Source organism: Elephantulus edwardii, unplaced genomic scaffold, assembly GCF_000299155.1.
Source record: "Elephantulus edwardii isolate Elephantulus edwardi_28Jun2011 unplaced genomic scaffold, EleEdw1.0 scaffold00129, whole genome shotgun sequence".
NCBI classification, from domain to species: Eukaryota; Metazoa; Chordata; class Mammalia; order Macroscelidea; family Macroscelididae; genus Elephantulus; species Elephantulus edwardii.
In genome coordinates this window covers 8,460,394-8,478,115 of record NW_006399879.1, presented here as the reverse complement: position 1 = coordinate 8,478,115, position 17,722 = coordinate 8,460,394, and the positions used below count along the sequence as shown (strand labels likewise).

Below are 17,722 nucleotides of genomic sequence, written 5' to 3'. Positions count from 1 at the left end.
ACGACTGCGGCCCTGCAGCAGGCGTCTGCGGCCAAGTCGTAGGCTGGAGCTGGCCTCTTTCTCCCTGAGCTGCTGGGGGACGTGAGCCTCCTGAGAGACTGAGGCTTTGGATTAACAGCACAACTCCATATGGTCTCCCGAGAGAGAAGTTAAGAGTGATGAAGCCCTCAACTTCTGCGGCCTGTGGAGGGCCGGCCACAGGCCTGGCGCAGGGCAGCAGTGAGCCCAGGTAGGGAAACCAACAGGCTTACCAACTGCTGGCCTGTGGCCCTCTGCTCAGAAATGCTGAGGTGGCCTTCTGGTGTTGAAATACACAACAGAACCTAACCAAGGGGCTCACGTCTGCAAACGCTCGGCTTGAGTCCACTCCACAGAGCTCTGTTGACTGGCGGACGCCTCTTCAAGGGCACCCACAGACTCTGTCGCCGCAGCTGAACCTGTCACCACCAGGTGGGAGGCAGGAGAGACCCCCATCAGCTCCTGGAGGGAGAAATTGGGTGAGATGTAGGGAGTTCTGAGAAAATCCAGGACCCAGACAGCAGAGGCTTTGAGAATCTGAGCTGGAAAAGCTGGCCAAGGCCCAGCCTCACTGTTCTTCTCCAAGCAGGCGGGTGGCCTGGGTGTGGGCAACTTGGCATCCGAGGTGGACAGGGCAGCGGGCTGCTCTCCTCCCCGCACACAGCCCCTCCTCCCGTCTCCCCCTCCTCCCTAGGTGCCTGACCCCATCCGAGCGACTCTGCCACCTACTGCATCTCGGCGTTGACCTTGTCCTGGAAGATATACAGGTTGTTGGTGGCCGCGATGGCGATGATGTTCTCAGCTGGGTGCCACGCCGTGTGCAGGATCTTCTTGGTGAAGTCCAGGCTGTCCACGCTGATGTCATCACGCCGCCTCTTGCCCCCTGCGCACACGCGCCGCGGCTTGAGGACAGCGCGGGGCTTACTGCTCTCCCGCGAGGCCTCCAGGGTCACGTCCCGCTTTGTGTTACGGTCGAACATGCGGAAGAAGTTGTTGTAGGCCCCAGTCATGATGACGCTGGCAGGAGAGGTGGGGGTCAGGGGGTCACCTGGGGAGCAGCTCCAGGGCCTCAGGTGTGCTACAGGAGTCCTGGTCCCTGCAGGAGGTGGGGCCCCAGGTGTGCACTGCAGGAGGCAGGGCCTCAGGAGTGCCTGCAGGAGGCGAGGGGGGACCCAGGTGCACTTCAGGGGGCGGGTCCCAGGTGCACCTGTAGGGGGAGGAGCCCCAGGTGTGCCTGCAGGGGGCGAGGTCTCAGGTGGAAACAGTGAGTGGGCAGTGTGGCCCCTGTGAGCTCCAGTCCCCTTCTCTGGCCTCCAACCTCGCGTCTCTGGCTGGTCACCACTGCCCCCAGGTGGCTGCTTGGAGGAAAGGCGAGCTGGCATATAGGCTATGGGGACCCCTGGGGGAACCCAGCACACAGCACTATGAGGTAGGGGAATCCCTCCTTCTCTAGGTCTGATACTTCCTCTTTTAAGAGGGTGGGGAGACCTCAAGAGTGACAGGGACATGGACCCCTGTTTCCTCCCCCTCTGCGTCCAAGTGAGCCCCTCAGGCATTAGAACCCCTAGACACATATGCACAGAAACCTCCTTCTGTCCCGGCCTCCTCCCACCCCCATGCCCTGCCCCTGTGATCGCAGCCAGGTCACGCAGGTGTGCTGACAGGTTTGTGGAAACCGGGTAGCTGCTCCCAGTCTGACATCGGGTCTTGCCATCTCTGAAGATGAATTCCTCTTGGATGCCCAGCCCTGCTGCCTCCTGGGCCCCACTGGACTGTGGAGGAGCTAAAGTGGTCACTCAGGGACCCATCCTTCTCAGCTATGAGCTTGGAAAGCAAAGCCCTGAGTGGCAGTGAGGCTGTGTCCACATTTCAGAGTCCCAGCCCCACAAACTGAAACCTAAGGCTCTGTGTTTTGGGGTTATCAGGAAGAAGACAGGGCTGAAGGGGGAGTCAGTCATGGAGGGATAAAAGAATGAGGTGGGGAGGAGACACGGGGGAGGGGGAGAGGGGAGAGAAGCAGGGGAGGAGGGAGAGATGGGGAAAGGGGATGGGACACAGGGGTGGGGGGGAGGCAGAGAGAGGGGTGGGATGCAGGGGTGGGCTCCTGACCACAGGCTGGGGCCCTAGGTGGGCATCCTATCCTCCAGTGTTAGGATATCCAGGCAGGGGCTCAGGGGACCCTGGTCCGTGGGTCGCAGGAGCTGTGACCTCACCTCAGTGGGCCTGACATACAGCTTGGGTGAAGGAGGGCTGTCTCAGGCAGGTGGTCACCCCAGGAAAGTGACAGGGTGGGAAGGACATGGGGTCAGAGGGCCGGATGAACCTTCCTTGACCTCCTCAGAGAAGGGGCTCCGGTGGCCACCAGGTTACAGAATCAGGCAGTTCCACTGTGAGCACATGGAACATGGAACCAGCTTCGCCCCCCCTTGTCCTCCTGGAGAGGCTCAGGGGCAGGGGCAGGAGCCCTCAGCAGGTGAGCCCCAGGCTCCTCACCTGTCACTTCCGTTCCAGGCGCACTCGAACTTGTCGAAGATGCAGTCATTCTCGTACAGGGAGCAGAGCTTGCTGCGAAGGTAGTCGTGCACCTGAAGGGGCAGAGGAGGCAGTGAGGTGTCCAGGCATCCTGCCCTGCCCCCAGCACAGAAGGCCGGGCTGTGTCCATCGCATGCACAGATCCACCAACAGGAACAGCAGGCTCGTCGCAGCTGCGCCCTCCCTGGCCATCAGGGCCTCTGGGCTCTGCAGCTCTGGGGGGAGTGGGGAGTGCACAGCGGGGCTCTGGGCAGGGCTGAGCTCAGGGAGACCTGTGAGCCAGGTTCCAGGTGCTGAGCTCCACCTGCACCCCTGCAGTCTGCGCACGTCCAAACACTGCTCTCTCCTGCCCTCCAGTGGCAGGTAAGGAGGACCGCAGGCGCCTCCCAAGATCACTATCCTTCAATTCAATCTTCCTCAAATAATACCGGGTCAGGGACACCCACCCAACTCCAGAACTCACGGAGGCCAAGTGTGCCAGGCCTTGGCTCACTCAACCCCACCTTCTTCTCCTGAATCCTCCTCTCTGGCAGGACAGCTGCCTCCCCACTGTCCAGGGCCACCCAGTTTAGCCATGAGTTCTGAGAACTCACAGTAGCCCTGGGCCAGGGCCCCCAGGATAGCAGTCTGAACAGAGGCCACTGTCCTCCTCCCATGGAAGGAGATTCCATATTGGTGGGCTTTCAGTTAGCAGTGCAATGTGGCAACGCCCCCGGCTCCAGCCATCCTGGCAAAAGCTGTGGCAAACCCAGCTGTGCAACTGTTCTCACTTCCTCCTTCCTGCCTAGGATGAAGGTGTGCTGTCTGGGGGCACAGCGGTCGTTCTAGGACCACGAGGTATATTCCACAGGGAGGTGGGAAGCCAAGACCTAGATACGTGGGCTGGGTCCGGGCTTTGAGGGGGTCATGGGGCCACTCGCCTCTCCTGACCATTGTCCTGCACAGCACTGTGGGGAGAAGTCAGCCCAAAGGTGGACACCTTCTTGTTCAATCACAGCCCACTGTTGAGCAGTGAATAATCATGGCTTCCCTGTTCCCCGATGGTAACTAACTACAGTAATCTTAGGGTCAGCTGATCAGCCCACTCAGAACCCCAGAACTCTGACTCGGGCCCTGTCCCTCAGCACTTCTTCTTTCCCTGAATTCCTGACAGGTACCAGCCCTCTCCCCACAACATGGTCTGCTGGGTGAGGGGTCCACAGCCTGTACTGTGCGGAAGGCCAAGGGAATTAGTGGGTTAGCCGCAATCACTTTCTGCTGGCCTGAGCAGGTTCACTGCTTGCTTCTGGGAGACAGAGGACCAATACCCCTGGACCACTCAGTTGGGGTGGGGAGTCAGGGGCTGCAGAACCACGAGGAAACCCCCCAGTGTCCTGTAGGACCTCAGGAGCTTTAAGTGTGTCCTGGTCAGGCCAGAGCACTCTGCCCTCTGAGGCCTGTACCCCTCCCCCAGGCCCTGTGGCCCCTAGGAACCCCTGTCCCAGGCCTTGGTGGGGAGCACGGAGAGTGAATGCTCCCCTGGCTGAGACTGGTCTTGTGTGCAGGTTTCCAGCTTGCGCGGGGCTTCCAGGGGCAAGTTTTCCTGTCACTTCTGTGCAACTAACTCTTGCTCATCCTGCCAGACCCAAGGCAAAGGCCACCTCCTCCAGGAAGAGCTCCAGATTTCTGGGCTTGAGGCTGAGCTGGGAGCAGCTCTCACTATGTCTCCTGCCAACACTTTCTCCCTCCAGTTTCTTGAGACTCAGATCCCCTGGTCGTGGAGCATGTCCCTGGTGGGGTGCCTGTCTCACCCCAAGCCCCATGGCAGCACCTGCCTGGGACACACCTGGCCACAGAATGGTGTCAAAATTTACATTAGCTTATTTAAAGGTTTGCCTTTGATATCGGCATGCCTTCCATTACTGAAAACACACATCAGCCGATTAAAGCAGGACGTGATTTGGTGGGAAATTGGCAAAGCACCCGTCTACTCCTCTGCAGGCTGCCCTTCCAACTGTGAGCAAACGTACCTGGACACATCACAGCAACGACCCTTCCAGCCTGAGCAAACCCCCCATGTAACGGGCAGGGTCCCCATCTGCTTTGGAACCCCCTTTACCTCAGTGCTCCCGCCTGGGGCATTGACTGGGGAGGGTACCACTTAACCCACATGGTGCACAACAGAACACACCCTGATTCAGGTGGCCCATTCCACTGAAACCCTGGAAACACACACCCTAAGTCAGTGCCATCACCCTCCAACAGGTTCTGGGTGCATGCCCTTAAATCAGGCCCAGACCACCCCTCAGTGAGGACCTGGAATGCATGGCCCTATATCAGGGCCAAGCTCTTCCCCAGCGGAGACCCTGGGCACATGCACCCTGAATCAGGCCTAGCCCCTCTCCCGCCGAGGGCCTCCCTTTTCCACTAAAGACCTCCGTGTCACCTGTACTGCAGGCACTCGGGGACCACCGTGGAGTGGGGCTGGGGAGGGGTCTCTGATGACAGAGCCTGCCACCCTAAGGCTGCTCAGCTGTGACACTCACCTGGTAGGTCTCAATGGGCCTCGCCTCCATGTTCAGGTCCCAGACCTTGACGGTGAGGTAGTCCCGAGTGAGCATGTACCGGCCACTGTGGCTGAACTTAACATCTGACACTGAGGAGATGATCTCTGAGAAGAAGGAGCGGTTACTGGGGTCCTCAGGCTCCTCAAAGACTGGGAGGACAGAGAGTAACAGACATCAAGGGGATGCTCCTACCCAATGGGCAGGCCAGGCAGCCACCCACCCCTCCACCAACTCTGTCCAGCCGTTCATTCATCCAGAACCCATCTGTCTGTCATCTGTCCATCCATCCACCTACAACCTATCCACTCATATATCCATCCATCCATTTACCACCTATTTACTCATCCATCCATCCATCCATCCATCCATCCATCCATCCATCCACCCACCTATCTATCCACTCATCTAACCATCCATCCTACGACCTATCCACTCATCTATCTATCCATCCATCCTAACACCTATTCACTCATCAATCCACCTACCACCCATCCACTCACCCATCCATCCACGCATATATCCATCTACCCTCCTATGACCTATTCACTCATCCATCCACCCACCTCTCCATCTACCCAGCCATTTGCTCATCCATCCACCCAGAATCCATCTGTCTTCCATCCACCTACCTATCTCCTATCTATCAATCCACCCAATTATCCATCCACTCACCTACTCATCCATCAATTCATCCACCTACCTACCACCTATCCACCAACCTATCTGGCAGTCTACCCAATCATCCATCCATGCATCTACTCATTCATTCATTCATTCATCTACCCACATATCCACCCATTCACCCATCCATTCACACACCCAACTTTCCATCTACTCTTACATTTACTTCTTTGTCCACTCACCTATTTATCCATCCATCTACCTACCCTCCCATCCACCCACCAATCCATCCATCAATCCACCCAACTATCCATCTACCCACGTACTAATTAATCTGTCCACCCATCTATCTATCCATTCTTCCATCCAACTACCTGTCTACTCAACCATTCATTCATCAATCTACTTCACCCATCCACCTACGTATCCATCCATCCACCACCCACTATCCAATCTACCCATTCACCCATCCATCTACCAATCCACCCATTTGTCCACCAACCTGTCTATATACCCACCCAGCTTCCATCTATTCACCCACCTATTTATCTGCCACTCTTCCACCTATCCACCCGCCTATGCAATCATCTTCTAGCTTTCATCCATCCATTCCCCTATCCACCATCTGAAGGTCCTTTCAGAACCTCCAAAGCACAGAGAATCTGCTCTAGAAGCGCTCATTGTGGAAACACAATTAGTTAAAAGTTACTCTGAGTCTGGTGCTTTGGTGAGTCCTCTGTGCTTGTTCTCATGTAACCCCTCACTGAACTCTCAGGCCAGCAGCACTTCTTTCTGTGTCGCAGATGACTGGAGGCCATGTTTGGGGCCTCAGTGTTAGAAGGCTGTGAATTAGGAGTGCATTTAGCCATGACACCGCAGGTGTTGAGCACCAGGACTGCCGGAGTGTCCTGACGTTCTTGAACACGCTCGCCAGTGCTCATCAGGCTGCTCGAAACAGCCCTTCTCTGTCTGTGGGCCCACAGCTGCGCTCTCCGGATGCTGGGCTCTGGCTGTCAGGGGGTCTACACCACCCTGTCTCACCACCCACTGGGAGGCTTGAGTCTCCTGTTTGCTACCCACTCCCATTATCTTGGACACACAGGGAATGCTTTCTGACCCCTGAAGGGAGTGGCTTGCTTCCCTACCCAGATGATTTTCGGACCAAACGGGTGGCCACATGTCTGTTACGCTGTCCCCTGCCAGTTCCCCTACAAGCATACTCACTGTCCAGTGGGATCCAGCAGTGGCCCCTGCAGGGTCAAGCATGAGGCCACTAGTGTTTATCCAGGACCAGGGTTCATGAAAAGAGAGTGGGATGGTGGGGCTGCTTAGATGGTAAGATGGGGGCACTTGATGGAACACCTTAGCTGATGGTGCCCACTGCAACCAGAGGAGTGGCACCTGCCTGCTGGCCCCGGTGCTCTGAGACTCCAGGCTGAAGACAGGGAGGCAGAGGAGCTGAGCAATTTCACAAGCTCCTCCTTCCCCACAGCCCTGCCGTTCATCTCCAAGAGGATGACCCAAGACTCCAGATCTGCTCCAGCCCTTCAGTCTACCATGTCTCCCTCTTCTTTTCCTCTCACTCTCTCTCCACCCCTCCCTCTCGCTCTCCCTCCCTCCCTCTCTCCCTCACTCTCCCTCATTCTCCCCCCTTCTCTCTCTCTGATGCTGGAGCAGAGATGTGGCCCTCTCTGGCCAGCTGGGCAGAGTGGTGGGACACACCCACACAGAACCACCACTCCTGTGAACCCACATGCTCACTCCACCACTTATTCACCCACTCATTATCTGCTCATTTGTTCAACTGCTCATTCACTCATTCATTCATTGGCTTATTCATCCATCCCTACTAAAGAATGACTGTGTGCTGACATGCTCAAAGTCCTGCAGACAACACCATGGCCAAGGCCATGCCTGGGTCCTCTGAGCCAGCACTGTTGTCACAAGGGTGGACATGAGATGGCAGCGAGATAGATACCTCTGCTGCCCTAAGGGACCCGTGTCTGGGTGGAGGCAGTAGGAAGGGCTCACCTTGGTGGACAGGACACCAGGAGGTGACGTTGGAGTACAGCTGGAAGAAATGGTCAGAATGAATGTGCCACACCCTGGACTGGACACGCTAAGGCCAGCAGGCAGAGGAGACCCAGCAATGGACAAAGGGATGCTAGTCATGGGAGGGTCCTCCCTGGGAGTGAGGACCACGAAGTCCCAACACAGGAGGGAGGGATCTGGGGAAGGCTAGAAGGCCCCTCTCACGCAGGGAATTTTCCGGAACAGCCGCGGCCCCCTGGCAGCAGAGGCAGAAGCCGGAATGCTGACTGATATGAATACAACACCACTTCACCTGTGGCTGCAGACCAACCTCAAGAAGGGGTCTCAGAACACAAAAAGCGGGGTACGCAGTCCTGGACTGCCCAAGGGGCGGGATAACCACAGGAGCCCATGAGAGACAGGAGGGGGCATTAGGTCGCCCGCAACAAAGCCACATGCCCCTGCCCCACGCAGCCAGTTCTCTGACTGAGCCACGTCCTCTGAAGCCATGCTGCCCCTTAACCTGCCGGTGGGGGCCACGCCTACACCCCCATCCCGTGCAGCCTCGATGCAGGTGAGTCCCTGATGAGCCACGCCCCAGTGGAGCCCCATCTCCAGCAGAACCACACCTGGGGAAACCACTCCCAGGAGAAGACATTAGGACCCCTGTGGGACCACCCCCTCTGGTACCCCGCCCCCAGCAGACACACATCCCTTGTGAGCCACGCCTCTGGGCGCGAGCCACGCCCCTGGGGCCACGCCCCGGTGAGCCACGCCCCCGGTGAGCCACGCCCCTGGGGCCACGCCCCTGGGTGCACCATGCCCCCAGGTGGGCCACATCCCAAATGAGGCACACTCCTGGTGAACCCACAGCCTGAGCAGCTGACTCTGGACACCCACTGCCTGCCCAGCCAACCTTCCCAGGCTCCTCGAGTGGACGCAGACCTCCAGTCTAGCCGCCAAGGGCATTTGCTGTGGCCTCAGATCCTAAGAGGCCCTTGCCGGCCTCTGCTAGCAAGAGCTGAAATAACTGCCTAACGGATGTCTGACAGTCGTTCCCATGGTTACCCTGTCACAAGACGGACCAACAAAGGACAGGATGTTTCCTACTAAGGAGAAAGACTGGCAGCCTGGACAGGTGTTCAGGGAGCCCCCACTCTGTCCCCATGCTCAGCTCCTCACCCGTCTGCAGGACAGACCACGCTCACCCCGGACAAAGCCCTGAGCTTCACCCCCGAGCACTGGACACCCAGACAGGGCAGGATCCAGAGGGACAGGGAGGCTAACCCCAAGTCTAGTGTAGACGTCCGTGTGTGGTAAGCCGCGGTAACCACAGCCCAACATGTGCACGAGCATTCACCCACCTTCTCACAAGAACCAGGGTCAACACCACGTGACCAAACACTGTGTGTGACAGACACTCTAAGGTCTCTGTCCACAGACGTCAGCTCACCGAGAGAGTGAGGGGTGTGCTGCCACTCCGACTCCCTAGCGTTCTGTGACCACCCATGAACCCCAGAACCCCCAACCTAGAATCCCACAGTGTTCTGGGAGCATCCCAAAACCCCAGAAACCTAACCAGACCCCCACAGTGTTCTGGGAACACCCATGAACTCCAGAACCCCCAACCCAGAATTCCACAGTGTCTGGGACCATCCCAAAACCCCAGAACCCTAACCCAGAACCCCCACAGTGTTTTGGGACCATCCATAAACCCCAGAACGCCCAACACAGAATCCCAGAGTGTTTGGGGACCATCCCAGAACCCCAGAATCCCCAAAACAGAATCCCAAAGCATTCTGGAACCATCCCAGAATCCCCAATCCAGACTCCTACAGCATTCCACAGACCACTCTTGTGTAAGATACTGAATTTAAAGAAAAACAAAAGAAAACAAAACCTTTTTTCTATAAAACCTTAAATTACAAAATTAACTTTAAAATAAAAAGGTATATAAGCCAGTAATCATAGGAAAAATTGAGTTGGCTATAATTATAATTGCCTCCCTCAAAAAGACACATGAGATACACACACAAGTTTTAAAACCCCAGGAGCAGACACAGGACAGGAGCACTGAGCTGTCCAACTCATCTCAGGAGGTAAGGAGATGTGTTTAATTGGCCGAGGGGAGATCACAGCAAGTGGACCTGTAAGCATTGGCACAGCCTGGACAGTGGTTTGGGGACAGGCCCGTCCAACCCCACCCTCGGTCATCAACGAGGGCAGCAAGGCTGGAGGCCTGGAACAGCCTGGCGCTGACCTCACATCACCTAAGCACAGTTCATAGCCTGGTGGTAGAAAGCCAGCTGTCCCTCCTGCCCTTTCCTGGGCTGTAACAGCCCTCCAGAGCCTGGACACGGCTCCAGGGGCAGATGTAGCTCTGAATCCCAGAGTATATGGGGCTCTGGGGAGCAGATATGGCTCCGGGGGGGAGGGGCAGACAAGGCTCCAGGGAGTGGAAGGAGCTCTGGGGAGTGAACATGGGTCAGGGATGGGGCTAGGGAGGGCTCCAGGGTGTGGATGGGGCTCCAACAGGTGAACAGAGCTCTAAAGGGTATACAGGGCTCCAGGAGGGTGGACAGGGCTCCAAGGGGGTGGACTGAGCTCCAGGGGGGTGGACAGGGCTCCAGGGAGCAGGTGGACTGAGCTCCAGGGGAGTGGACAGGGTTCGGGGTGGGTAGACTGAGCTCCAGAAGGATGGACGGGGCTCCAGGAGGATGGACTGAGCTCCAGGGCAGTGGACAGGGTTCCAGGGGGTGGTGGAGTGAGCTCCAGGAGGATGGACTGAGCTCCAGGAGGATGGATAGAGCTCCAGGGTAGAGGACAGGGCTCCAGGGACTGGATAGGGTTCTGGGTCCAGGGAGTAGATGGGGTTCTGGGCATGGCTCCGGGGGTGGACAGAGATTGAGGGGGTGCCAGGCGGGGCTCCAGGGAGTGGATGGGGCTGCAGGGAGGCAGACCACCCAAGCTGATGCTCTCTGCAGCCCCTGCTCTGAGACGGGTGCTCAGCCTTTCCAGAATTTTCTCTATTTTTGGTAAAGCTGTCACTAAAACTTGTTACTTTTGTAATCAGAATTCGATCAAACATGCAATCAAGATGCATAAATAATAATGAGTGATTGGAACACAGAAGTTGGGAACAGGAAAGGAGGAGGATCAGGAGTTGGAAACCATGGACTTGGTGACAGAAATGAAGCGGGAGATAGAATAATGGAATTCTGTACAAGCAATGATTATTCAAAGCAAATCCTTTTTATAAGAAACACAAATGGAGGCTATACACATGGATTTCACCTGATGGTATGCATAGAAATCACATCAATTCCATCTGTGGAAAGAATCATTGGAGAAGTTCAATATCAGCTGTGAAAACTAGGCCAGGTCTGATTATGGAACAGACCAAATACTCATATGGAAGTTCAAACTGAAGTTGAAGAAAATTAAATCCACAGGAAACAAAATTTGACCTTGAGTCTATCCCACTCAAATTTCAAAACCATCTCAGGAACAGGTGTGAGGCCTTGAACACCAATGAGTGAAGACTAGATGAGCTGTGGGAGGATACCAAGAATATCATCCATGAAGAATGCAAAAGGTCATTACAAAGACAGAGGAGGAAGAAAAGACCAAGATGGGTGTCAGAAGAGACAGAATATTGCACTAGATCACTGAGAAGCCAAAGCAAAGAGAAGAAATTAAGGAGCTGAACAGAAAATTTCAAAGGGCGTCTCGGGAAAACAAAGTATTATAATGAAATATGCAATGAGCTGGAGTCGGAAAATCAAAAGGGCCAAACTCACTCAGCATTTCTTAAGCTGAAGGAACTGAACAACAAATTCAAGCCTCCAGTTGCAATACTTAAGAATGTTCTGGGCAGAATAGTAAAATGATCCAAGAAGCTTTAAAAGAAGATGGAAGGAATATACAGAGTCGCAGTACCAAAAGGAATTGGCTGACAGAATAATTTCATGAAACAACGTATGAGTAAGAGCCTGTGGTGACGAAGGAAGAAGTTCAAGCTGGGCTGAAAGAACTGGTAAAAAAACAAGGGGCCATGAATTGATGGAATACCATCAATAGTTCACATATTTGAACAAACAGATGCACTCACCAAGTTGTGCCAAGAAATCTGGAGGAGAGCCAGCTGGCCAACTGACTGGAAGAGATCTATATTTGTTCCCATTGTAAAGACAGGAGAGCTGACAGGGGTACAGAAATTATCAACAATATCTCTAATATCACATGCCAAGAAAGATTCTACTGAAAATTATCCCAAAAAAGACTGGAACAGCACATCTACAGAGAACTGCAAGAAGTGCAGGCTGGGTTTAGAAGAGGCCGTGGCACAAGGGATATTATAGCTAATGTCAGATGGATCTTGGCTGAAAGCAGGGAGTACCAGAGGAATGTCTACCTGTGTTTCATTGACTATGCAAAGGCATTTGACTGTGTGGATCACAACAAGCTTTGGGTGACTCTGAAAAGAATGGGAATCTCAGAACACTTGATTGTGTTAATGCGAAACCTATACTTGGACCAGGAGGCAGTCATCAGAATAGGGCAAGGAAACACTGCATGGTTCAAAATTGGGAAAGGTGTACGCCAGGGATGTGTCCTATCTCCATACCTTTTCAATCTATATGAAGAACAGATTATGTGGGAGGCTTGACTCTATGAGAAATGTGGCATCATCTGCGTTATGCAGATGACACAAACCTGCTTCCTGAAACTGAGGAGGACCTGAAGCGCTTGCCGCAGAAGGTCAAGGACTGCAGACTTCAGTATGGATTGAAGTTCAGCATCAAGAAAACAAAGATTCTCACCACTGGGCTGATTGGCATCATTATGATAGATGGTGAAGAGATTGAGATTTTTAACAGCTTCCATGTGCTTGGCTCCACAATCAACACTCTTGGTACCAGCAACAAGGAAATCAAGAGACAAATTGCATTGTGAAAGTCTGCTGTTAGGGACCTGTCTGGAATAATGATTAGCAACAATGTCAGTCTGGAGACCAAGGTGCACCTGGTCGAGGCCATGGTCTTCTCAATTACTTGTTATGTATCAGAAAGCTGGACAAAGACTAGGGATGATAGAAGGAGAATTGATGTCTTTGAGTTGTGGTGCTGGAGAAGAGTGTTGAATACACCATGGACGGCCAGGAGAACAAGTTCACCCTAAAGAGGGTGAAACCAGGCTGCTCATTGGAGGCAAGGATTCTGAGGCTTCGTCTGATATACTTGGGCATGTTGCAAGGAGGGACCAGTCCTTGGAGAGGGACGTCATGCTTGGAAGAGTGGAGGGACAGCTCAAGAGAGGAAGACCCTCGGTGAGATGGGTTGACTCAGTGACTGGGTAATGAGGGTAGGTGTGTCAGAGATAATAAGGTTGGCATGGGATAGAGAAGGGTTCAAGGCTATTGTACACAGGGTCACTATGAGTTACAAGCATCTCGATAGCACTTAACAACAACATTTTCCCATATTGATAAACCCACTGTTTCTGGGTGGCTCTGGACACACAGTGACCCTGCAGGACGTGGGAGAACCGCCCACATGGTTTCTGAGGCTGCACATGTTCATGTGAGCAGATGCTGTGTCTTGCTCCAGGGAACAGCTGGTGAGCTCAAGGCGTCTGCCTTTCTGTTAACAGTCTAATGTCTGTACCTCAGCGCCACCACAGCCGCTACCCACTCCCTCCCCCCGCAGCAGTAAAAATCTCTAACAATACTTGAATGACTGAGAACTCAAGTAACTGGGTGCTTAGATGTGGCCAAGGGACACAGAGAGCTTGGGTAGCCTGACACCTGGCAGGTCCGGGGGCCTCCTGGAGGAGGTGACACGGGACTGGTCTCTCCCCAACTCTAGATGCAGGGCTCTCAGCCCTCTGCCCTTGAAGCCCCATCTCCGGGCAAGTCAGGTCCTGGATGGCCAGAATGCTGTGACCGTGGTGACAGCACGAGGCTCGATGCCTGCAGTGAGTACACTACCCCACCCCCAGGCTGTGACTGCCCCGTCCCCAGTGCAGAACGTCCACTCACGCTTGGCGTGCTGGTCACACAGGGCGGCAGCCCGCATGTCACAGAGGCGCAGGGAGCCCTTGCTGCTGCTGTAGACGAACAGGTTGCAGTGATGCGGGTGGAACTCCGAGGCCGTGATGACCTCCGTCAGGTCCTCCATGTTGGCCGGCTTGATGTCCACAATGTCTGCGAGCGTCAAGGGCAGTGCAGTGGAGACACAGGGGACCAGCAATGTCCCAACCACAGTCCCACCCACCAAGTCCCAGCACGTCTGCCACTTCGCACTCCTCTCTGTCCCCCGCAGCCCTCAGCAGACACCCCACAGCAGACACCCCACCTCCAGACCTCACCCCACAGACCTGTCCTCACAGACTGCCCACAGCAGACACCCCACCTCCAGACCTCACCCCACAGACCTGTCCTCACAGACTGCCCACAGCAGACACACTGCCTGTGGATTTCAACCCCTGAAGACCTGTCCACACCACCCCTCTCGACCTTAGATCTGCTCACCCATCTTCCCAAGACCACACATGGTCCCACCTCATTGGCCTGTCTCATCAGACCTGCCCATCCCCCAGACCTCCACCCGCTGGAGCTCACCCCCTACAGAACCACCTGGAAGAGTTTCAGATCCAAGCAGCACACTCTACCCAAAGGCATGGTCACCATGGAGAGTGACCCTAAGCCCTAATCCCTCAGCTCTAGGGCTGTGCATGCTTGCTCCTCTGTCCAGAGATTGCCCTAGTTTGCATGGGAGCTCTGGCGTCAGAAGTCCCAGTCCTGTCACCCCTCGGCCCCCCATGCCTCAGTGTCTTCCCCTGTAAGACAGATCACTCCAAACTCAGAGCTTTCCCACAAGAGCAGAAGACGCAAAGCCTGACACGTTTAGTGGGACCGCCCACGTTCTCTCTGGTCTGGGGAGAGGCCAAGAGGTCTCTTCCCATGGGGAAGCCCTGCTCACCTGTTGTCACCTCCCACTTTCCTCTGTCCCCAAAGCCACTCCCACACAGCCAGGCACAGCCTTTCTGAATCCAAAGCTCCATTGAGGGTCCACTTCCTGGGTGCAGGTCAGTGGCCAGGAATTAAGGACGCAACACAGAAGTGAGTGGCTCCTGGGAAGCAGTTCCAGGCCCACCAAGAGTGAGTCTGGGTGGTGAGTCAAGAGGTTAGGGAGAAAGGGGGCTGTGGTCCCACACTTCCGGCTACAGGGCCAGTGACCACACTGCTTCCTGAGCCCAGCCTGGAGGCCGGAGTTGGGCTGAGTCTGTGAGGTGCCCTGACAAGGGTGCAGCACTGGGGGATGCTCACCTCAAAGGGCCAGGCACCAGACAGAGCTGGAGGGACTCCAGGAATCCAGAGCGGACTGGGAGGCTTGTTGGTCCCGATGCCACAGGACCGAAGACCAGCATGTGGCCAGGAGGATGGTCTCCAACGGCACAAAGGGGGCTGAGGGTCCAGTGCACACGCACCACAGAGCCTGAGCTGCCCTACTGCCAGTGATAGGGGCAGGTCCTCCCACACTCTGCTCCGCCCACCACTGCCCAAACGTGACAAGAGCAGGGCAACCTTCTGGCTACGGTCCCGTTTCTTTAAGGGTCCAGGTGAGCATACACACAGGTCTAAGTGTTGGAGACAGGACTGGCCAGTGTCCTCTGAGAGGGACTAGCCAGCATTCAGTCTTAGCCACAGTCCCTCCCTTGCCAGGACTCAGAAAGTGGCACAGACAGCAGTGCCTGCGGCCCAGTGAGCAGGAGACCCTATCTAGGTCATGTGTGTCTGACCCAGAAGGATCTTGGTCTCGATACTTGACATTGTTTTCCTCACTGGTCACTCATCAAGGATCCACCTGAGGTAGGACCTGTGTGAGGATCTGTTGAAAATATTCCACGGTCTGGGGTACCTGTTACTTGCCTCCTGTCCCCACAGTCCTGCAGGAAACCTTTTCCAAATCAGCCCCCTGGAGCCCCGCTCTGTAGGAACTCTCCGGCCCTGGATGCCTGTCCAGTTCCCAGTGTTCCTGTCAGCCCAGAGGCCAGCCTGCATGGCCACAGAGCTCAGTCTAGGGCTTGGCCACTGCTCAGCTAGAGCCCAGGACACTTGATCCTGGCAGCCTTCCACACACAGCAGGTTTTAACCATTTTTCTAGAAGCTGCTTTGCTGCACACTCAGGGCCCTGTCAGAAGCTGGGTGCTGTCAGCAGTTCTGCTCCCACATCACAAATGTGTCATGGCACTTTGATCAGCATCTCTGCTCTACAAGTGAATGCCACTCACCTGGGCAGGTAAGCATCTCCCTCACCTGGGCAGGTGCGTGCCTCCCACCTGGGCAGGTTAGCATCTCCTTCACCTGGGCAGGTGCGTGCTTCCCACCTGGGCAGGTAAGCTCTCCCTCACCTGGGCAGGTGGGCACCTCTGATCTGTAAAGTGGGCCTTGACTTGGAAAGCTGCTCGCTCATCCACTGCTGAGGCACAAGTCAGCCCATGAAGAGAGTGGACATTGTTGGCTGTGCAAGGTACTGGAGCCATCAGGTGTGTGAAAGGAGCTCTTCACACATGCCAAATGCACGCATGTCCCCGAGGTCAGAGGCAGCAACCCTACCATTCCAGGTCACAGACTGTCCTCACACCTTCCTGGAGGCCAGCACAGGGCTCTCCAGAGAGAGCAGTGGACAAGGAGAGATGAAGGAGGTAGTGTCCCCTCAGCACATTCTGGGCGCAGGAGAACATGCCATGGCATGGTGCAGGTCACCAGGCACATGGCCAGGAAGAAGGCTGCCTATGCAAGCAGGGCTGGGCCCCCGCAGAGGTCCCAGAAGCCAGCCTGTGCCAGACAGCACTACTGCAGCGTGGCCAGAAAACAGCCTCTTTCAGCAAAGTTTCTCCACGAGGTGACAGGCTCAAGTAGGAGCTGGCCAAGCATCCTGGAGATCGTCCCAAGACAACACTGGACGTATGCCCTTCTCCCAGCAACTCAGTAGGCTGGCCCTTCCTCTCCTCCAGGCAGGCACCCCAACCCCTCTATCTATACACTGTTGCTGTCAGGTAACATCCCATCAGAACCCATTCAGAATTGACCCTGTAAGTGGGTTCTCACAGACTATAAACCACAAAGGATATTTCCACCAGAAGGGCTGCTGAAATCCACTGTGGACTGTGGGCTGTGAAGGGGCCGTGACGTGGAGCCCTGGCACAGGGAGGCAGAGCACAGACAGTGCTTTTCGTGGCATAGGTCAGAACTGGGGACTCTGGAGAAGCCCTTACCCCAGCAGAGGACCAGGGCGTGCATCACTGCTGAAGACTGTGGGAGGGATTTGTGCTCACTACACCTACAGGTCTGTGAACAGCAAGGGAACATTGAGGCCGGGGTGCCCTGAGGGCCACAGTGTACCCACACTCTGGTGGGTTTAGAGTCTGGGCAGGGGTAAGGCCTGGTGCAGGGGCCAAGGGAAGAGAGGGAGCAAGGGAGGGGCCTTGAGTGTGTGGACTGGCTACAGGGAGGTGATGAGAACAGGACCAGGAGTCCAGAGGCTGAAATCTCATGGGTTCATCAGCAAGTGGGGGATATGATGGCCATGGGTCACAACCTGGAGGTGAGAGCAGCCTCATCGCACAGCTGCCAAATGCCCAGAAACACAGCAGTACCCCACAAAACCACCTCTATCCACCTGTCCTGTCTCAACATGAAGGCAGCTGTTCTCAAGGTTCGAGACAAAGCCAGCACGTGATACCTCGCTCACAGCCATGGGCAGCCGTGGGCACGCCGGGTCAGAAGGGCGGTGCCCATGAGTGCAGCCCGGATATAGCATCCTTCTTCTGATTGCATGGAGTCCAACCTTGACCATATACATGGAAGTACACATTGTCCTGCACAGAAGTGACTTCTTCTATAATGGGGGGACAGAGCCCCTCTCCATGCGGAGTAACTTCAACCATAATGGGGAGACAGCCCTCCT

General features: G+C 55.4%; 1 protein-coding gene across 1 annotated transcript in view; it reads right to left on the bottom strand.

Moving 5' to 3' along the window:
• Positions 1-735: 735 nt before the first annotated feature.
• The window catches only part of PPP2R2C (protein phosphatase 2, regulatory subunit B, gamma), an 86,217-nt gene continuing 69,230 nt past the window's right edge, over positions 736-17,722 (bottom strand). Inside the window, exons 6-9 of the mRNA XM_006893627.1 lie at positions 13,789-13,953; positions 5,076-5,245; positions 2,512-2,603; positions 736-1,035 (exon numbers count right to left, since the gene is read on the bottom strand). Coding sequence (XP_006893689.1) covers positions 744-1,035; positions 2,512-2,603; positions 5,076-5,245; positions 13,789-13,953 — 719 coding nt within the window. The 3' untranslated portion in view covers positions 736-743. The remainder of the gene's footprint in view (positions 1,036-2,511; positions 2,604-5,075; positions 5,246-13,788; positions 13,954-17,722) is intronic.